Genomic DNA, 19,290 nt, shown 5'->3' on the forward strand with positions numbered 1-19,290 from the left:
CGGGGCCTCCCGGAGCCTTATTTGCATAACACCTTGGGCGGGGGCTCGCTAAGTTTCGTTAGCATGATTTAGGGCGGGGCTTCGGTTGCTCTTTGGGGAGCGGCGCGTTGGAATTGGGAGAGAATGAAGGATGGAGATTGAGAGGGAAGACCCTGGGTGAGAGGAGGCGCTGAGGGGAAGAGGAGGGCAGAATGTCAGAGCGTGATTCTGGGCCGCGACGCTCCCTCTCTGGGCCTGTTTCCCCATTTGGGCAGTAGAGGCAGCAGGTCAAATCGCCAAGGCCCCCCAGAAATGAAGACTGGTAGCTAGTGTGAAAGAGCCTGTTTGGCCACTCATATCCGGACAGGCTAACCCTTGACCTTGTCATATACTGATCTGGCCTCACACTGTCCCCTGACCCTAGGTCCACACATCCTGAACAACCCCTGGGGTCTCTGCACCCTCCCCAGCACTGAGGAGTAAACGGGAGGGGGTGGTTCTCAGGCACAGGAAGCAGCAGGAAGAACAGTCCACAGGTGGAGGAGGGTCTCAGCTAGTTTATTTTCTCTCTGGAAGGGTCTTCAGGGAGAGCAGTCCCGGCTGCTCAGGCTGTGGAGAAGAGAGGGTGGGTAAGGGCCAGGCCTGGTCCAGTGGACCCCAGGGTTGGGGGTCAGGATGCATGCAGGTGCCCAGTTTGGGAGCTGGGAGGGTCCACTGTGTGAGATTCCAGGGCTGGCCAGGAGGGGAAAAGGAGGTGTGGCAGGGGAGGGCCCACACCAGGTGGGAAGGAGCGTCTCTTGCTGAATGGTGGCTGGGCAGGGTCCTGGTCAGAGTCAGAGTCCGAGTCCCAGGAGCGGAGCGGAGGGTTCAGGCATCGGTGCCCCTTGTAGCCTGCAGAAGTGACAGGTGCCATTCTGGCCCTCCATGCACAAACCTTGAATGTGACCCTTGAGTGATGTGTGACTATGGGCCAGTGTCCCTTGATCACATCCTTTGAGTATGACTTAGTGTGACACCATAGTATGACCTCAACAACCCTTGAATTTTACCACATTGATCCTTAAAAAAATATCCCAGTGGCCCTGAGTGACCCTTGGATGAAACCTCCAGGGACTCCTTAGAATGTGACTCAAGAATAAGACCCAACAGACGTGCCCCCCAAATATGGCCTCTGAACATGACCTCAATGTATGAAGCTGGAGAATGACCCCCCCCACACCCTGGAGCATGGCTCAGCCCCCCTCACCCCTGAGGCTCGAAGCCCTGGGGCGGACCCCCGAGGACATGGTGAGGCCATCAAAGGAGTTCTGCAGTACATGCACAGCAGACCTGTGGGGAGATGGGGAGCTGGGGGCCCCTGGTGACTCTGGACTGCTTGGGGCTGGGGCCGGGGGGCTGTTGGCAGGGCAGGGGAGGAGTGGAGTCCTGGTTGGAGAGGGAGGTCTGGAATCAGATGGGTTCCAGGTTCTGGTAGTCACTGCTTGATGTGATTGGGGACATGACAGATGAGGGTTGGGGTTAGAGGTCACAGTGGGAGCTGGGCATCACCATATGTCACTCAGCTCCTTCTGGAGGTCATCCCTCCAGGAGCCATTGCCTCCTGGTGGCATCTCCTCTGTCTCTGGCCAGTTGGATGTCTCACACTCCTGCTGCTTCATCTTGGTCAGGACCTGGGGCCCACAGTGGGGTGCGGGGGTGATGAGAGAAGAGCAGTAGTAATAATAATGATGATGGTGCAAGGTGACCATTACTTGGTACTTATTACACGTCAGGCTGCCCTCAAAGGGTTTAACACTCAGTTCATGCAGTTATCCCTTCATGTAGGGATGTGTTGTTATACTCGTTACACAGATGAGGAAACTGAGGCCCAGAGACATGAAGAAACTTGCTCAGTCACACAGCAGTAAGTGGCAGAGCTGAGATTTGAGCCCAGGCCTTCTGGCTGCGGTCCAATAGTGGAGGCCGGCAGAGATCCCCATACCCCGAATTCATGCAGGGTCCCCATCCTCCCCTCTCACCTTGCGGCACTTCACCTGGGTCTTCTGCATCTTTTGGATGTTCACCAGGTTCTCGGTGATCTCTTCCTCCTGGGCCTCTGTGGGGGGAGGGGACTCAGGGGGGCCAGGGCACAAAAGGACACCCCCGCCTCGGGGCTGTGGGTTCCAGGCACTCACGGAGCTTCTGATAGATGAAGGTCACCTCCTCCCGTACCAGCTCCAGCTCCTCCCACAGGAACTTCTTGCTGAGGAGACAGTGTAGCCTAGACCCCCAGTCCCTGCCCAGCCCCCTCCTGGCCTCCCATTTGCCCACCTGCCTCCCCAAGCTTCTTCTACCTCCCATGTTCCCACCTCCTCCTGACCTCCATTCTCCCATTTCCTTAGCCTGCCATTGCTTGGCCTTCATCTCCCCAGCCTCTCCCCACCCCCTACCTCCCATATCCCCAGCCTCTGCCCCCATAAACCTCTCCACCCCCCAGCTTCCTGATACCCTGGCCTCCCACCCCATCCCACCTCCAGCTTCCTGTCTTCCGTGCCTTCTAGCCTCCTAGTCTTTCTCTCCCTCTCTCTCTCTCTCTCTCTCACACAGACACACACACACCCTCCTGTTTTCCCCTCCCATCCCTTCCTCTTGTCCCTCAAGCCTTCCATGGTCCCTCATCCCCCTTACTCAGACCTCTCCCATTTCTCCTACCCTGGCCTCCCTTCCCACCCGCAGCCTCCAGGTTGTCTGCCTGGCAGCACCCACCTATCTCGGATCTCCTGGGCAAGCAGCTGCAGGCAGCGGGTGGTGCGGGCCCGCTGCACCTCCTCACTGTCACGCAGGGTCTTCTGCAGCCCCTGCAGGCCTTGCGCCAGAGCCCCATACAGCTCCTGCTTTCCCTGCTCCACGCTCCACTTGTGTCCCTCCTTTTCTGTCTGGTGGCTTGTGGGGCTCAGTACTTCTGCAGAGAAGGTGGGAACTTGACTGAGCCCCAACTATACCCTGAACCCAGATTTGAACCCACCTTGCCCTAGCCTGGCCAGATCCCAAACCTGAATCCAGACTCACCCACTTCTCTCACCCTGACCCAGCTGACCCCAACTACCTCCAGCCTGACCTTGACCGTTAGCCAGTTCTCACCTTCAAGCTGTTGGATCTTGATTTGCTGCAGGCAACTCTCCTTCTCCAACATGGTCACTGAGTGGTTTAGGAACTCAAAAGCCTGTGGGAGAGTTCAGGCCTGGGAATGGGAGGGGAGGTGGAGGACAGGGAAAAGATTTCGGGGGCAGGGATGGCTGAGGAAGCTCACCTTGGTCTGGGCCTGTAGCTGGCTCTTGAGTGACTCCAGTTCACATTGAAGGAGCTTCTGGGTGTCAGAAATCATCATGGTGGACTTAACTGTGAGCAGAGGTGAGGGTCAGCCAGGCTGGGGTGGGGGGCAGGGGCAAGGTCAGGGCAGAGGTCAGAAGAGGCTCAGGTAGGGGTAAAGGGGTAAAGATCAGGAACAGGCATCCACCGAGGCTGAGGTAGAGGCAGGAGTAGGGGTCAAGTCAGGGACAAGGATGGAGGGCAAGGTCAGGGGCACGAGTCAGCTGATGCTGGGGCAGGGATGAGTGGCAGCAATGGTGGAGTTCTGCAGAGGCTGGGGCAGAGGTTGGAAGTAGGAACCGGCAGGTGTTCTACCCATAGTCTTGTTGGGAGGGAGGGTTCTCACCTTTGACTTTGGAAGAACTGGTCTGCGGCGGCTTCTAGGGAAGGGGGACATGAGGGCAGTAGAAATTCATCCCTCGGCTGCCTCCTTGCTCACCCCAAACAAGTGTTGGGGGTTTACATATGAGTTGTTGGGTCTGCTGAGTTATGGGCATCCCAGACCCTGAGTGCAGGCAAATCTGCCTCCAGGCCATGCAGGCACCTCCCCTGGACTGCACATGCTCAGAAGCGCACTTGTGTGGCTTGTCACCTACATGTGCAGGTCTGTGAGCTGTCCATGACAGCATGGACCTGCAAAGCCCTGTCTCTGGCCTGGGCTCTGGAAATGGCTCTCCTCCTTAGGGGCAAATGACATTGACGATGTCTGCAGGTAGCGCCAATAGCATGCGACACATAATTACACATCGTTGTCAAAACACAATCACAGCCACACACACAACTTCGGACACATCCATGTACTTTAAGTTGTAAGACCCAGGGCATCCACTCACACTCATCTCAGACACGCAGGCAGTTACACCCAGAGACAATCACAGACTCGACCCCACTAGGACACACAATTGCACATCCATTCCATTCATTGCCTCATCAAAACATTTTCAGGGAGGGCTTGCTGAGCACTGGGAGCCGTTCTGGGTGCTGAAGGCACACACGGTAGTGGGGTTCTTGAGAAGGACCTCCCTGCCCCCACAACACCCTCCCTAAGCCCCACAGCAGTAGATTGCAGTGCATCAGGAAGGGGTTTCCCAGGTGGGGGTGACCTTAGTGATGCTGTGATGCTTCTTCACAAGGTCCTGGTCATTACAGCACTCCTGTGAGTCTGGGTTGGGGAAGGAGGGAGAGCCATGCGATTGAGGCCCTGAGTCCCTCCCTGTCCTCCAGTCTGTACTTGTCACTGTGTTCTCTGAAGCAGCTGGCCCCAAGGTCTCTGGTTCCAGGGTCCTGGACCAGTGAATTGTATAGTCCAAAGTCTTGTCTGAGGAAGCGCCTGAGGATGGGTGGATGAGGGCTTCCTGAGGCCCAGCCCAGAGCACTCCAGCCCCTCCCAATTCCCCTGCCCTGGGGCAGCCCCTCAACGAACCCCAGTACTTGTCACACTTCCCGTTAGCAAGCAAACACGAGTTGGAGGGTGAGGGAGATGAGCAGTAGCAGGGCACAGAGTAGTCAATGTCCCGGGGTAGGCCAGCCAGAAGAGGGTCGCTTCAAACAGAGAGTACACGGGCTGCACTGAAACCAGACCCCATGTCCAGCACTTCCAGACTCTCCTCTCCCAACACCCCAGAGAGGCCTCAGCCCTGAACACAGGGCCTCCCAGTTACTGGTAGAAGCTCACTGAAAGATGATCCCAGCCCCAGGCTTGGGTTGGGCAGTGAGAAGTACCCAGAAGGCTTCACAGGAGAAAGTGAGCCTAAAAGGAAAAAAAGAGCCTAAAAGATAAAAAGTATCTTAACATTGGGCCCTATAGGAAGGGCGTTGCTGGCAGGAAATAGCATGTGCGGAACCATGGACTCCGTATTGGTAAATTCAGGATGGCTGGAGGCAGAGTCCAAGAGGAAACAACAGGAGGTTAGCAGGGCAGCTCAAGCAAGGCACTGAAAACCAAGCAGGGGAGTTTGGACCTAGCTCCCCAGGTAAATGGGAGCCATAGTGTGTGACTAGGAGAGGCAGGGCATATCTATTCAATAAATAATAGTTGAATTGGGGCCCAGGCCTGTGCTAGGTGAAGCTGGGAACAGGAAAGAACTCAGCTCTGGGTCTCATATCCAAACCCCCTGTCATTCCAGTGTAGTCAGGGCTGGCAGATGCAGACATCTGGGGCAGGGCTGTTTGGAAAAATTGCCAGATGAAGGGCATCTTGCCCTGGGTCACACAGCCCAAAAGGCCATGCTCTAGGCCTTTCTGTTCTTCTACCTTTGCTGGGCCCTCCGGTGTCCTTCCTCTGCTCAGTCTTCCTGAGAGACTCCCACACACCCTTCAAAACCCTACTCAGCATCTCCTCTCTAAAAACTTCCTTAATCCTTTTTAAGTTCATATTTTCTGAGCACCTCACTGAGTGCTGGGCACCACGCTCAGCACTCATTGGGTCCTGACACTCCCTCTGTGATGTAGGAGTTATTCTTTTGTCTGAAATAATCTAGTGTACCTTTTCAAGAGTCACTGGAAGCCCTCTAGCGAGATGGCCTGGGTTCAAATCCTATCTCTGCCCCTTCTCAGCTGTGTGATGTTGGAAGAGTTACTGAACTTCTCCATGCCTCAGTGTCCCTAACTATAAAAATAAGCTGTCGTACTACCACCTTATTGGGTTGTTGTGACTAAGTAAATTAATCCATGTCAGTGCCTGACATACAGTAATGGGAAGCTCAGTATTTGTCCTCGAATATCACGCTGAGTATTTGGGACCTGGGGACCACAGGAGCCCTGGGAGGCTTGTAAGGACGCATTTCTGAGTGCCAACTGCAGGCAGATCAGCAGTGAAGGTCCCCTCCTCCTCCCACATCATAAGTTCCTCCCGAAGTCCTCTCCGGCAGAATTCTTGGGGAAGGGGGCGGGGCCATTAACCTGGGCCCCGCCCCTTCGGGCTTTTAATCCTGCGCCCTCCAGGCATCCGACCCCCTTTCACCTCTACCTACCACATACCACCTGCTCCTGCTCTCCCATCAGGGATCTCGAAGCCAGTCCCCAGCTGTGATGCTGAAATTTGATCCCATGGGATACCACCGCTTTAAATTGCACGGAGCCCAAATATAGAGTCACAGAGAGGGGTGTGTCTGGCATTTTAGCTCCGCCCCCGCCGATGCAGTTGAAGGCTTCATTGGCGTCTTCCCTCTTCCGCAGATCTTGGAAGCCGCTGTGTAATTGGGTAAAATCTCTGTGAGGCGGGATTTCAAGCTGGTTTCTGCTAATCGATTAGTCAATTACTAAGAGGGCGGTACAGGAGGGGGCAGATTACGATTGGATTGGCTTCCGGTTTAGCTGGGGGGCGGGACAAGTTCTGGGTCCCACGAGTGAAGGTGTCGGAGGAAGTCCGCGGGAGTGAGGTACCGAGCCCAGTCAGCCTGGCCCGGGAGATCCGGCCCCGGCGTTTCTGGTCTCGGATTCCTGGGTGCTGCGGGTTGAGGTCTGGATTCCTACTGGTGGGGTCGGTGTCTTCGAGATGAGACTTGGGGTTTCCCAGAATTAGATAGGGCTTCGGGGGTTGCTTTGGGGAGTTTCATAGCGATATCTGAGATCTTGTTATGAGAGCAGGAGTCTTTGTTGATAGAACTGGGTCCCGGGGGTGATATTGGGAGTCACTGGCGTGATCTCTGAAGACCTAGGGCTACGAGCTTGGGCTGCTGGGGCTGAACTTTGGGGATCTCGAAGGTGGCGTGGATATTGGGGTCCAGAGAACCTGAGATCTTGAGAACCTACATTTGGAGAGATGGGGGTCGAGGTTTGTTGCAGGACTGCTCTGGGTCTTCCCCACCCCTATTCCTGAGCTGCCATCCCTGCATCTCTGCTGGATTGGCTGCGACAGCGGCCTTGAGCCCGCTCACAGGGTCTGAAAGCCAAAGGTAAAGCTCTGAGCCACCCGTGCCTCTTTCCCAGGCCTGCAAGATGGAGGAAGGCGGGAACCTGGGAAGTCTGGCTAAGGTGGTCCATCTACTGGTCTTGTCTGGGGCCTGGGGTATGCAAATGTGGGTGACCTTCATCTCAGGTAGGGACCCTCGGCCTGGACATCATGGGTACCTGGAATGGGGACAGGAATAAAATGGGGACCTGGAGTATCCTGACAGGTGTGTGGTCTCTTCCACCCACAGGCTTCCTTCTTTTCCGAGGCCTTCCCCGACATACCTTCGGCCTTGTGCAGAGTAAACTCTTCCCTTTCTACTTTCACATCTCCGTGGGCTGTGCCTTCGTCAACTTCTGCATCTTGGTTCCACAGTACACCTGGGCTCAGCTCACATTCTGGGAGGCCAGCCAGGTATTCGGGCTTGGGCTTCACTACCCTCATTCCCAGGACCCCACTGAACACCTATGGCTCAAAGGCTACACCTTTGTGAAAATTGAACAGAAACTGCTGCTGCTTCCTGGTGGATACAAAGCTGGGCTCTGGATACCTCTGAGCAGTACACAGCCTGCACAACCATCCCAAGCAGCCCTGTTTATCCCCCAGTGTGTCTCTGCTGGTTGCTGCTCCCTCTCCTCCCTCTGGTTGGGCCTGCTGCCAAGCTGAGGTGACTCAGCTGGGCTAGGGCACTGACCCCAGCTCACTGTTTAAAAACTAGCCTGACTGGGAATTTACAGTCCCGCCTCCCGCCCCCCCCCCACATATTTTTCCCAGCCACAAAGCAAGGGACCATTTCTACATCTTGTATTTCTCTATCTTGCCCTCCCGCAGCCCCCATTATGTGGGCGGGTGAGGCCTCACAACAGGGGTTTCAAGAATAATCCTACAGGGACAAGAGAGGATTATGGGTAACTGGAACTTTAAAAACTTTTTATTCATTCCCTGAGGGCCGGATGTCAGCTTCTGGGGTCTTGGCTTGGGCCACAGAGGAGACAGGCTGTCTTAGGCTCTCTGTTTTGGGGTAACAAGTGGACAGTTATAGTGCTCTGTCCCAATTTGGGGAAGAGAGATTCTGTCCTGAGATTTCCTCAGTTTGGGGGAATAGGAGAAGAGGAGACAAGCTATATTCTGGAAACTTCCAGTGTGGGTATCAGAGTAGAGGAGGCTCAGAGGTTTTGGGGGGGAGATAGAGGAGATGGTGATGGAGCCTTTTCTGCCGGTTTCAGGGTAGAAGAGCTGGAGTTCTGGGTGGGGCCCTTAGTCTGGATTTAGGGAAGGAGAGGGAGACCTGGCTTTGACCTAAAATCCTCCTCTGGGCTTTGAGGACGCAAAAGGACCCTCTGGAGGGCCCCTCCTGCCTCCCAGGCATGGCTCACCTTGTCCTCCCACACCCCCCACCAGCTCTGCCTGCTGCTCCTGAGCCTCACGCTGGCCACCATCAATGCCCGCTGGCTGGAGCCCCGCACCACAGCTGCCATGTGGGCCCTGCAGACTGTGGAGAAGAAGCGGGGCCTGGGTGGGGAGGTACCAGGCCGCCACCAGGACCCCGACCCCTACCGCCAGCTACGGGCGCAGGACCCCAAGTACAATGCCCTCCGCCAGACGTTCTTCCGCTACCATGGCCTGTCCTCCATTTGCAATCTGGGCTGCCTCCTGAGCAATGGGCTCTGTCTCACTGGCCTCGCCCTGGGCCTCAGGAGCCTCTAGCACCTACTGCCTCTCTGTCCCTGCCGGGAACCTAAATGGCAATAAACCCTTCTTTGGAAATGGCTGCTATTATTTTTCTCCAACTGGGAAATGGGGAAGGGTAGTCAAAGGTGGAGTTGAGGGCCTCTGTTTCCGCATTCACAAGGCATCATGATTTGGAGTGTTAGCTATTGCAGCCCCTAAGCTCTTCTTATAATGGTGCCCATTTGTTGAGCACCTGCTGTATGCCAGGCATGGAGCTAACTATTGCACATACCATGTATTGTAAAAATAGCTAGTTCTGATCCCTATGGAACGAGAGTATTTCCCACCCCATTGACATTGGGGGTGACTATATGACTTGCTTTGGCCAATGAAATGTGAGCAGAGACAATACAAGTCACTTCCAAAGAGAAGTGTATAGTCGTCCCCCTCTTATTCATGGGGGATACGGTCCAAGATCCTCAGTGGATGCCTGAAACCGTGGATAGTACCAAACCCCATATATATTATGTTTTTTCCTATACAGACATACCTTTTTACTAAAATTAAGCATTTCATGGCTTCTCTTTGGCATATCTGAATTACCAGCATCTTGTTCTTTGGGGCCATTATTACATAAAATAAGGGTTACTTGAACACAAGCACTGTGATACACGACAGTTGATCTGATAACCGAGACGGCTACCAAGTGACTGTTGGGTGGGGAACATCCACAGCGTGGATATGCTGGACAAAGGGGTGATTCACGTCCAGGTGGGATGGAGCGGGATGGCACAAAATTTTGTCATGCTATTCAAAACAGCACACAATGTTAAACTTATAAATTGATTATTCCCGGAATTTTCCATTTAATATTTTCAGACCGTGGTTGACTGCAGGTAACTGAAACCACAGAAAGGAAACTGCAAATAAGGGAGGACTACTATACAAGCAAGTGCATGATTCACATTTTCCCTTCACTAGAATGACCAGTGTGACTGAGAAGCAAACCTTGGGTGTTGGGCGCCATGGAAGCTTTGGGGCTGCTTGTTACTAACCATATGTCAGCCATTCCTGACTGATATATGTCATCTCTCTTCATTCTCATGCAGTCCTTAGAGGCACCTGCTGTTCCCATGAATAATGGAGCTCAGAGTTCAGCAAGTGGCTTCAGGTGGAGTTGTTGGAATTTGAACACCAACAAAGACTGAACTATTATAACTGCAGATCCTCTCCTGTCTTGAAGAAAACTCAGCCCTCAGCTGGGACTGGATGTGCCAAATTTCCTTACTCTGGCCTCAGGCAAGGGGCTGTCCCTCTCTGAGCCTCAGTTTCCTTATTTGTAAAAGGGGGATTAATTCCAAGGGCCCTTAAGGCTATTTGGCAAAGGAATCTACACACTTCAGGGTCAGGCGCTGCAATTTACAAACACTAATTCAGATCAGAATCCACATACAATCCTGTGAGGTGGAGACGCTTATTATCAACCACTTGACGATAGGGAAAACTGAGGCCCAGAGAAGTTAAGTACACGTCCAAAGTTACATGGCCAGGAAGCGGTGGAGCTGGAATTCAAACCCTGCTCCAGAATCCTCGCTCTGAACCGCTCTGCGCATAGTAGGAGCCCTATAGATAAGACAAATGCAAAGTTTATTGTTGGGGGGCGGGCCCTGGACCTCTGCACCTCCCCCCACTTTCCACAAGCCCCACCCCGGACTCGGTCCCGCCCCGCTCTCCCCCGGGTGCGGCCCCTCCTCCCCTGCCTGGGCGGAGCCAGCGCGGGATCCGGGTGGCTGCGGGCAGCGGCGGCCGTAGCTGCGGGGTCGGGGTCGCGGCGGAGGCTAGGCCTCAGCGAGTTCAGAGACGGAGACCCCGCGGGCAGCGACCCCCCACACGAGGTGACCCCTTTGGAGGGAGCGCACCCCGCCCCGCGCCTCCGCGTCCCAGCAGGTCTGGGGGAGCAGGGGGTTTTGGGGGGACCCGGAGGAACAAAGGCCGGCGGCGGGGGCCGCCCCTTAGTTCGCCCCCACCCAGCTGGGCTGATCCGGGGGCGTTAATAGGGCGCGGGCGGGGCCGAGAGCCCAGCTGGGAACATGAGATGGGACCATATGGTGATGGGAGGAAGCTCCTGAGCTCTCCTGCACCGGCTGTGGCACCCCAAATCCAGCGAAGGGAGACAGGGCCGAATGCCGGGACCCTTACCCAGTGCCAGGCGTGAGGGAGGGTCGGAAGATAGTGAGAAAGAGGTGGGGCAGGCAGAAAGAGGTGGTCTGACAGGTGGGCTGGAGGTGGAGTAGGGGGCGGGGGCCCCAGCCTGGCAAGCCTGCCCAGCTTGGGGAAAGGCTTCCTGTCTCGTCTTCCCCTCCTCAAACTCGTTCTCCCGGAACATAGGGTGGGGCTGAGGGCTGGGCAGGAAAGGGGGGCCAGTTGTGTCCTCCTTTAAAATGGAAAAAAGCCCCACAGGCAGTTGAGAAAGAGTTTTGCCAGGGGTTTCTCTGTGGGTGTGCCCTCCATTCAACCAGGCCTTCTAGAACCTACCTATGCAGCTCAGGAACAGACACAGACAGCTGGGGAAACTGAGGCCATGAGGGTTGAGGGGGTGTTCTGGACCCAGATACTCTGGTACTCTGTCCAGGAAAGACTGGACCAGGGCTGGAAGGGAGTGGTTGTCCTGGTGGTGGGGTTCTTGATTATTAGCTGTCTGGGGTGGTTTCCTTAGATTTGAGGATGGTCACCCTGGCCTCTGTGGGCTGGGACTGGGGCTGGTGTGAGTCAGCTCTACCCTGAGCGAGATGGGCCCGGCCTCTTTGACAAACAGAAGGTGATAGTACCCATTTGGAGGCTTAAACCTGGACTGGATCCACTGAAACCCCCTCCCCATGGGGATCAGGGAGGGGTTAACCTAGGCTTGTGTGGGGGCAGGGCAGGCACCCTGCTGGTGGCTGACACCTGCCAAAGTCAACACCCAGGCCTGGGAGGGGGGGAACTCTATCCAGTTGGCAGGCCCCCCCCACCCCCGCCTCCCTCCAGCTCACACCTGGGCCACACCAGCTGCTCACCAGGGGGCAAAGTCCACACTTGCACCTTCTGTTGGGTCTGGTTCCTCAGGACCAGAGGAGGCACCCCGTGCACTCTCCATCCTGGGCCCTTGCATTTGACAAGCATCCCCATTTTCCAGAGGAGGACACTAAGTCCTAGAGAAAGCAGGTGATCAGTTCAGGGTAACTTGGCCTCCACGTGGCAGAGCTGGGATTTGAACCCAGGTCTGGTGTACACACTGAAGCGGTTACTGGTGTTTTATTTCCCTGCAGGGTTCCAGGCTTCCCTCCAGGAGGCTCCCCACCAGGATGGCATCAGCTGGAGACCCCCCGACAGGCCCACGGGATGCAGCAGACCAGAATTTTGACTACATGTTCAAGCTTCTGCTCATTGGCAATAGCAGTGTGGGCAAGACGTCCTTCCTGTTCCGCTATGCAGATGACTCCTTCACACCCGCCTTCGTCAGCACAGTGGGCATCGACTTCAAGGTCAAGACCGTCTACCGCCATGACAAGAGGATCAAACTGCAGATCTGGGTGGGCCGGGCAGCTAGCTGTCCATGCGTCTGCAGCTGGGGTCCCTCCAGGGAAGTCTCTGTGAGGGTTTAGGGTTGTGGAAAGGGGTCCCTGGTGAGGGAGAATGGCCCCGAGTCAGGGAGGGGGCATGGGGTAGGTGTGAAGGATATGGGGTATTATCTATGAGATGAATTCATCAGCAAGAGGGGTTATGCCCCGCCCAGTGATATCTGAGGGGGAGTCCGTACTAAGCCAAGGCAGTTAGAAGTCCTGGTGAATAATGGGGAAGAGATTTGAGTACCTTCTCAGGTGCGAGCCCAAAGGCCCCCAAAGCACCTGCCAGGTGTCCACACCCCTGCTCCCAGCACAGCTTCTGGTATGATTGTATGGTAACAGACACCAGAGTGTCTGCATCAAGATGGTACCCTCTGGTCCAGGTAGCTCTTGTTTGTGGTTATGAAGTTGCTCAGTGAGAGGTCACTGACCCCTCAGACTGGGAACTCCTCAGGGGCAAGCCCATATTTCTCCCATCATACTGGGGCAGGTCCCTGTCTCGCTCATTAGACTGGGATTGTGAGCACAGGGCAATGCCCACCTCAGACAGGGCCCTGCAGCGGTGGGGTGGGGAACAGTGTGACTTCTAGCTGGCTGACCCCACTATTTCCCCAGGACACAGCGGGCCAGGAGCGCTACCGCACGATCACCACAGCCTACTATCGAGGAGCCATGGGCTTCCTGCTCATGTATGACGTTGCCAACCAGGAGTCCTTCACCGCCGTGCAGGATTGGTGAGTGCTTACTGACCACTCACCCCCTGACCTTTGCCCTCTCCTCTGACCCCAAATCTCTGGCCTAATAGCCCTTAAACTCCACAGGGCCACACAGATCAAGACGTATTCCTGGGACAATGCTCAGGTCATCCTCGTGGGGAACAAGTGTGACCTAGAGGATGAGCGTGTTGTGCCTGCCGAGGACGGCCGAAGGCTCGCCGATGACCTTGGTTAGTGCACAACCTGGGCCATAGGCTCTTGAGCCTCCCAGAACCAAACCCCATCCCCACCCTCAGATCCCAGGTCCAACTACAGTCACCAACCCTTTGCTCTTTGAGGACCTGCCCAGAAAAATGCCTACGTGTATGCCACCTTCTCCATTTAATTCCAGGGAATTCACCCACAGATCCCCTCTTCCTGACCGCATCCCTGGGAACCCAGACTCAGCCAAATTGTTTCTGGAAATTTATCTTACAGATATCCTTACCCATGTAGGGAGTGGTGACTATATCAAGTTGCAGTACTGTTAGTAGCAAGGAAACCTGCATAATCTCCCACATGTCTCACAGTGGAGGAAGCAGCAAAACATAATGTCCACACAGTGGAATACTATGCAGCCACAAAAAAGGACGAGGGTGTTCTTATGTTCTGTTATGGCAGATTTCTGGGATATCTAACTAAATGGGAAAAGCAAACTGCAGAACAGTGGATATGGCTGCTTCCTTTAGTCCAGGGGTCAGCAAACATTTGCTTAAAGAGCCAGATAGGAAATATTTTTGGTTGTAGTGTCTCTGTCACAACTATTCAGCTCTGCCTGAAAGCAACCATAGACAATACATCAATGAATGAGCATGAATGTCTGCCAGGAAAACTTTATTTACAGAAACAGGCAATGGGCCAGATTTGGCCTGCACCTTGAAGTATGACAACACCTGCATTAGTGTATAAAAAGGATGAGAATAAGAATATATGCTTACGCTTGCCTAAAGGAACTCTGCAAAGATACAGAAGGAACTAGTAACAGTGGTGACCTGTGTGTTTAAGAATTGGGAGGAAAGGAACCAGGCTTGGATGGGGACTTCTCAGTCTTATTTTTTTGAATCAGGTGAATGGATTATCCATTCAAAATTTAAGTTCAATGAAAATCTTGTCCTGGAGTATTCTAGGCTCTCCCAGGACTTTCCCTGTGGGAGGTGACAGAGGCAGGGTACGAACTAACTACTGTAGGGAGGGCATGTTAGGGGTCCAGACTCTGAAGCTAGAATCCCAGTCTGCAATTGCTGTGTAACCTAGGGCACATTACCTCCCTTCTCTGTGCTTCCATTTCTCCACCTAGGAAACGGAGATGAAAACAGTCTACTTCATAGGGCTGTTAGAAAGATTAAGCGAATGCTGGCCTCAATTGAACATTAACTTGAATTATTTCTCAATCGCTTTCTTTGTGATCTTAATAGTTTTTATATCTGTCTTGATATTTTTTAGCAGTTTCTAGGTTCTTCAGCGAATATTTATAATCAGAAAAAAGTATTAAAATGAAAAGAACTCAGATTATTTGAGGCAGAGCCACACATGGATAAGGAAATGCCAGATTTGCCCAGGAAGACAGCGGGGTGACATTGATGGTCACTAGGCTCAGAGTAGATATGAGTTCGTACCCTGCCTCTGTCATCTACCCATCCATCCATCCATCCATCCATCCATCCATCCAGTCATTTGGCAAGCAGTTCCAAGCGCCTGCTTCATGCCAGGCACTGACTGCTCAGGCAACAAGGCAGACAGAAATCCTGCCCTCTTGGAGCCAGTGTTCTAGTAGCAGAGATGGATAGGAAATGGATAATTACACACCTAACTATTTCATTACAATTACATTTTTATAGTGCCGCATGGCAAGTCCCAGGGTACAGACCCATTTACCCTGCACTGTGTGTAATATGGTGGGTGTTTGTTTGAATTTCTGGCCCACATTGGCCAGTGCGGCAGGTGAGGACACATCGGGGACCTTTCAGAGACAGCTCCTTGCAGGCAGATTCTGAACCAGCCTTTTAGGGGTGCAGGAAGGATCATCATGTACACCTTATTTTCAGGTTGACGGGCTACTTTTTCTAGCTGAGGGACCTTGGGCAAATCCCCAAAGCATTTGTACCACCTCCCACCTTTGGGAGTTAATGGTTCTAAGATTGTACTCAAAGCAACCTCTCATCCCCCCTCCCCAGGAGGAATCAGCCAGCCTGTACTTGTTCCCGGAGCCCAAGGTGGTACAATAGGAATATTTATTATTATTTTTTTATATTTAAAATATTTAATATTTATTACCAGCTATTATTTGAGCCAGGCAGCCAGGGTGTGAATCCCAGCTCTGCCATGCATTACCTGTGTGAATTTAGATGAGTGACTTTCCCTCTTTGTGCCTTAGTTTCCTCATCTGTAAAGTGGGTTATAATAGGACAAACCTAAGAGCATCATTAAATGCGTTAATTTCTGTAAAGCACTTAGAAAAGTCCCTGCCACATAGTAAGCATGATGTAAGAACTTATTATTACTACCATTTTTAGTGCATTCTTTCTTTAGGCCAGGAACTGTGAGCATTGCATGCTCCCCACAGACACTGGGAAACTGCCATTACCTGCCTAATGGAGATTGCAAACTGGTGGTTCCACGGGCTTAAGCCAGTCTTTAGCTGTGTTTTATTTGGTCCAGAGTGCATTTTTTAGAACATGTGAAATAATTGGCTCCATTTCAAAAGTCTACATAAATATTTTCACTGTACCTTCCTGTGCAGCACAATTGGGGGAAAGCTGAACTGCAGCTACCCATAGGCACCCCATCCCTTCTGGGCACCAGAATGTTATTACCTGGACTCTTGCAGCCACTGCCTAGGATAGTTCAGAGCAGGGCTGCTACCACAGGTTTTTATCAACATGGTTCCCATTTTATAGATGGGCAAACTGAGGCTCAGAGACTAAGGCACTCAGTCATGGGCCCACAGCTGCATAACAGGGCTTGGAACCCAGATTTGTATGATGCCACAGCCCAGGCTTTGCCCCTCTGGGTCTCACAGGTGCCCCCATCTATGTCCATCCAGGTTTCGAGTTCTTCGAGGCGAGCGCCAAGGAGAACATAAACGTAAAGCAGGTCTTTGAGCGCCTGGTGGACGTCATCTGCGAGAAGATGAACGAGTCCCTGGAACCCAGCTCCAGTCCAGGCAGCAATGGGAAAGGCCCAGCCTTGGGGGACACCCCACCTCCCCAGCCCAGCGGCTGCAGCTGCTAGAGACGATCCCCAACCCCTGGCCACCCCTCCTGCCTTGGCAGGGACTGTGACTGAGGCATGAGCCACAAGGGCTGTTTCCAAGCTCAGGGTGCCCCCTTCCCTTCCGTCAGCTGTCAGCTGCCCCCTACTTCTGTGTGACTTGTTCTCGCCATGGCCACCAGCCTGCCCAAGCAGCCCCTGTCACAGGCTCCAGACCCTGGGGACTCTGCGTTAGAGGCAGGGTCTGGGGATGTTGACATGCATGAGCTTGCTGCTTTTCAGGCGTTTTAATGGGGGGAGCATGGATAGCCTCTCCCACCCTGCCTGATGGAGGGACTTCCACAGTGCCTTCTGAGTTAGAGCCATTGCCCACATCCATTCTGTATTGGGCATTGTCTGGGGTTCACAATTTAGCCAAAGGTGGTTTGTCTTCTTCCCCCTGCCATGTGGGTTCTCAGAGTTCATCCCTAGATAGGAAAGCAGCTCTTTGCTCAGGGTCCCCTGATCTAGTCCCAAGCCTGCACATGAACCTCCTCAGACCTGAAGGCTCCAAGGCAAGGAGGTGACTGATCCTGGCAGAACCCTCCCTTCTGGCTTGCAGATCCTCTGCCTGTGAAAGCAGTATTAAAGCAGCTTTTCTAGTTGTCAAGAGATAGGGAGTCAGAACCCCTGCTGGCTTCAGGGACCCCAGAAGTGCCTTCTAAGTTTCCCCAGAATTTAACATCACCCATGTCCCTGACACTGTTTTGGCTTATTATGGTGTACCTGATCCGGGATTGAATTCTGGAACTATGTACTGTGTCAGACCAGGTAGACAATCACCCAGCCCCTGGCTTTCATGCTCAGGGCTTTGTGCCAGGAGTTAACCTCCGAGCCAGGAGCCTTGGCCCTCTTGCCCCGACCTGCCTCCCCAGGGCCCATTTGACTGGTGGTGTTTTAAGCAAGGTCTTTCCACATCTTTTACATCCTGTTAGAAAAGGAAATTGAGCAACGGTCCCATAACCTGTGCTCCCTGTTGACTGTCTGGTACAAGGACTTGGGCTCCTCCCACTTGAGGACCAGTGAGGATCCAGTGTCCATTTCCTGAGCCATGTCATTGGTGAGGCCCAGTGATGGGATGTTTTCTGCCAGTGGAAGAGTCACTCTAAGGAATGTTTTGGGTTTGGGCTGGTGGGGCAAGAAGGTAGGGGTGCCATTGTCACTTGTACATCACAATATAGCTTGGGAGTGGCAGGCTGATGGAGGGTGGCCTGGGGTCAGTCTCCCTGGTTGAGGCTAGCGTCCCCAGTTGCTGGGAGCTTCTGCTGGGAGGTTATGTGCAGTTTGGGATTTACGTCTTCACCGCCCTCCTCCCAGCTCAGCAGTACTTCCTGCTCACCAAAGTCGAAACTCCAGTGGCATGGCACCTCTTTCTGCTCTGGAACACTAACTGACACCACATAACCTAACAGATACTGTGAGGATGGCCTGAGAGGATGGTTTGTATTCCCAATTCCACTCCCAGCCCCTGCCAACAAAATGACCTCCTATAGCCCTAAAGATCTCAGCCTCCTTCTTTGGAGCATGGGGAAGGTCTGGTTTAAGTTTAACATAGCTCTTACCTTTATAGAAGCTCTACATTGAATTTATTTCTAGAGGGCCCTGTTTACCCCATACTAGGGTCTGCCCTGAGAGCTTCAAAGTGAGGATATCTTTGTATGCCAACAAATTAGGTGACTGTGGTGAAATGGACAAGTTTCTGGAAACACACAAAATGAGAGGATCTGAATATTTGGGGCGGAAGTAAAAAATGTTAGTTGCTTTAAAGTAAAAGTGAAGTTAAATTAGCTAAAAAAGCCTTAAGATGTACCATGGCCTGTCTAGATGCTGTTGGCCAGTCCATTTTACCTAAGCTGCTGCCAGAAAAAAACGGTGGGTCAGAGAGCCGTTGCCTGAGGGATGAGGTGACTGTCACCACCCATGTGATAAAACCAGCTTTGGCTGTAACTTGGACCTGACCAGGCCTAAGCTTTCTGTTTACACAACATTTTTAACAGTTCAGCTTCAAGTAGCAACTGAGACAGCTGCCTCAGGTTCTTTCAAGACTGGGAATCATGTAGAATTTTTTTGTTCTAAACAATAATGCAAGTTTTTATTTTATGTCTGGGGGGGAGGTTTAACTCAAGATGGTCTCTGGGGAACAGAAACTGATGTCCTCACAGATTACTGTGGGGGTTGGAGGTTCATTGAGTTTACAAACAAAAATTAAACCAAAGGCTGTGCGAGCTGGTGCCTGGAGCTGTTGCCTGAGGCTGGGTCCTGCATCCATGCTGTCCCTTCTTAACATTTGCTTTTAGCAACTTGTCTTTCCACAGCTGGCTTGGTGGGAAATTGCCATGGCTGCTGTGGTTTGGGGTTCTGCTTTTTTTCTTTTTGTGGCTTCTCTGGGGATCATGTTCTTGTATCTGTCTCTCCTGCTTGACTTAGAAAAACAAGTAACTGGTGAAATTTGGTCTCAGAGTTGAAGTGCTAATTCTGCTAAATGGCTTCTCCCCGGCGATCCCGAAACACTACGGAGTGAGCTCTGGACCTGCTGCTCATTTCTATGCTGAATGTGGTTCCCCTGCATAAGCAATTCTTTGATGTCCACCTGGAAAGACATGCACTTTTCTCCACAAGAAAAAAATAAAGCCATTGTACCCAGATGCGGTTGTTCTCTTATTTCCATTAGTGAAATGTGATTTCCAGGAAAAGGTCTATTGAATCATAGCCAAGCAGATGGTTGGTTGAGGACCACGTGTGATGCAGCAGATCCCAGTTTAGGCCAGTGAGGCTCAGGCCTGGGGCTGTG

The 19,290-nt window shown here is 53.0% G+C and overlaps 3 protein-coding genes across 10 annotated transcripts; 2 read left to right on the forward strand and 1 right to left on the reverse strand.

Annotated features, from left to right (window-relative positions):
- Window positions 1-521: 521 nt before the first annotated feature.
- CCDC159 (coiled-coil domain containing 159) lies at window positions 522-6,657 on the reverse strand. Of its 4 annotated transcripts, XM_019745014.2 has the most exons (13): window positions 6,300-6,436; window positions 4,751-4,869; window positions 4,431-4,657; window positions 3,674-3,707; window positions 3,269-3,357; window positions 3,100-3,181; window positions 2,725-2,920; window positions 2,154-2,221; window positions 1,998-2,074; window positions 1,528-1,649; window positions 1,226-1,404; window positions 757-870; window positions 522-588 (listed from the first exon to the last, which is right to left on the reverse strand). In XM_019745014.2, exons 1-13 carry the CDS (start codon window positions 6,302-6,304, stop codon window positions 584-586), a joined length of 1,317 nt encoding a protein of 438 aa, XP_019600573.2. In that variant the 5' UTR covers window positions 6,305-6,436; the 3' UTR covers window positions 522-583. The 4 variants fall into 4 exon arrangements, 3 of the variants coding, with proteins under 3 accessions (XP_019600573.2, XP_019600574.2, XP_074194259.1); XM_019745015.2 differs by lacking the exon at window positions 4,751-4,869 and having other exon boundaries at window positions 1,226-1,308; window positions 6,300-6,657; XM_074338158.1 differs by lacking the exon at window positions 4,751-4,869 and having other exon boundaries at window positions 6,300-6,657.
- On the forward strand, window positions 6,627-8,986 carry TMEM205 (transmembrane protein 205). 3 transcript variants are annotated; one of them, XM_019745020.2, is made up of 4 exons: window positions 6,627-6,707; window positions 7,258-7,366; window positions 7,470-7,633; window positions 8,621-8,986. In XM_019745020.2, the coding sequence occupies exons 2-4, from the start codon at window positions 7,267-7,269 to the stop codon at window positions 8,924-8,926; spliced, it is 570 nt and encodes a 189-aa protein (XP_019600579.1). In that variant the 5' UTR covers window positions 6,627-6,707; window positions 7,258-7,266; the 3' UTR covers window positions 8,927-8,986. The 3 variants fall into 3 exon arrangements, with proteins under 3 accessions (XP_019600579.1, XP_019600578.1, XP_019600577.1); XM_019745019.2 differs by having other exon boundaries at window positions 6,650-6,787; XM_019745018.2 differs by having other exon boundaries at window positions 6,670-6,808.
- Window positions 8,987-10,656: 1,670 nt separating this feature from the next.
- On the forward strand, window positions 10,657-19,144 carry RAB3D (RAB3D, member RAS oncogene family). Of its 3 annotated transcripts, none has more exons than XM_019745002.2 (5): window positions 10,657-10,837; window positions 12,199-12,462; window positions 13,111-13,229; window positions 13,317-13,441; window positions 16,294-19,144. In XM_019745002.2, exons 2-5 carry the CDS (start codon window positions 12,235-12,237, stop codon window positions 16,479-16,481), a joined length of 660 nt encoding a protein of 219 aa, XP_019600561.1. In that variant the 5' UTR covers window positions 10,657-10,837; window positions 12,199-12,234; the 3' UTR covers window positions 16,482-19,144. The 3 variants fall into 3 exon arrangements, with proteins under 3 accessions (XP_019600561.1, XP_019600563.1, XP_019600562.1); XM_019745004.2 differs by having other exon boundaries at window positions 12,199-12,414; XM_019745003.2 differs by having other exon boundaries at window positions 10,661-10,785.
- Window positions 19,145-19,290: the final 146 nt, after the last annotated feature.

The sequence above is a fragment of the Rhinolophus sinicus genome, linkage group LG07 (assembly GCF_036562045.2).
Source record: "Rhinolophus sinicus isolate RSC01 linkage group LG07, ASM3656204v1, whole genome shotgun sequence".
NCBI classification, from domain to species: domain Eukaryota; kingdom Metazoa; phylum Chordata; class Mammalia; order Chiroptera; family Rhinolophidae; genus Rhinolophus; species Rhinolophus sinicus.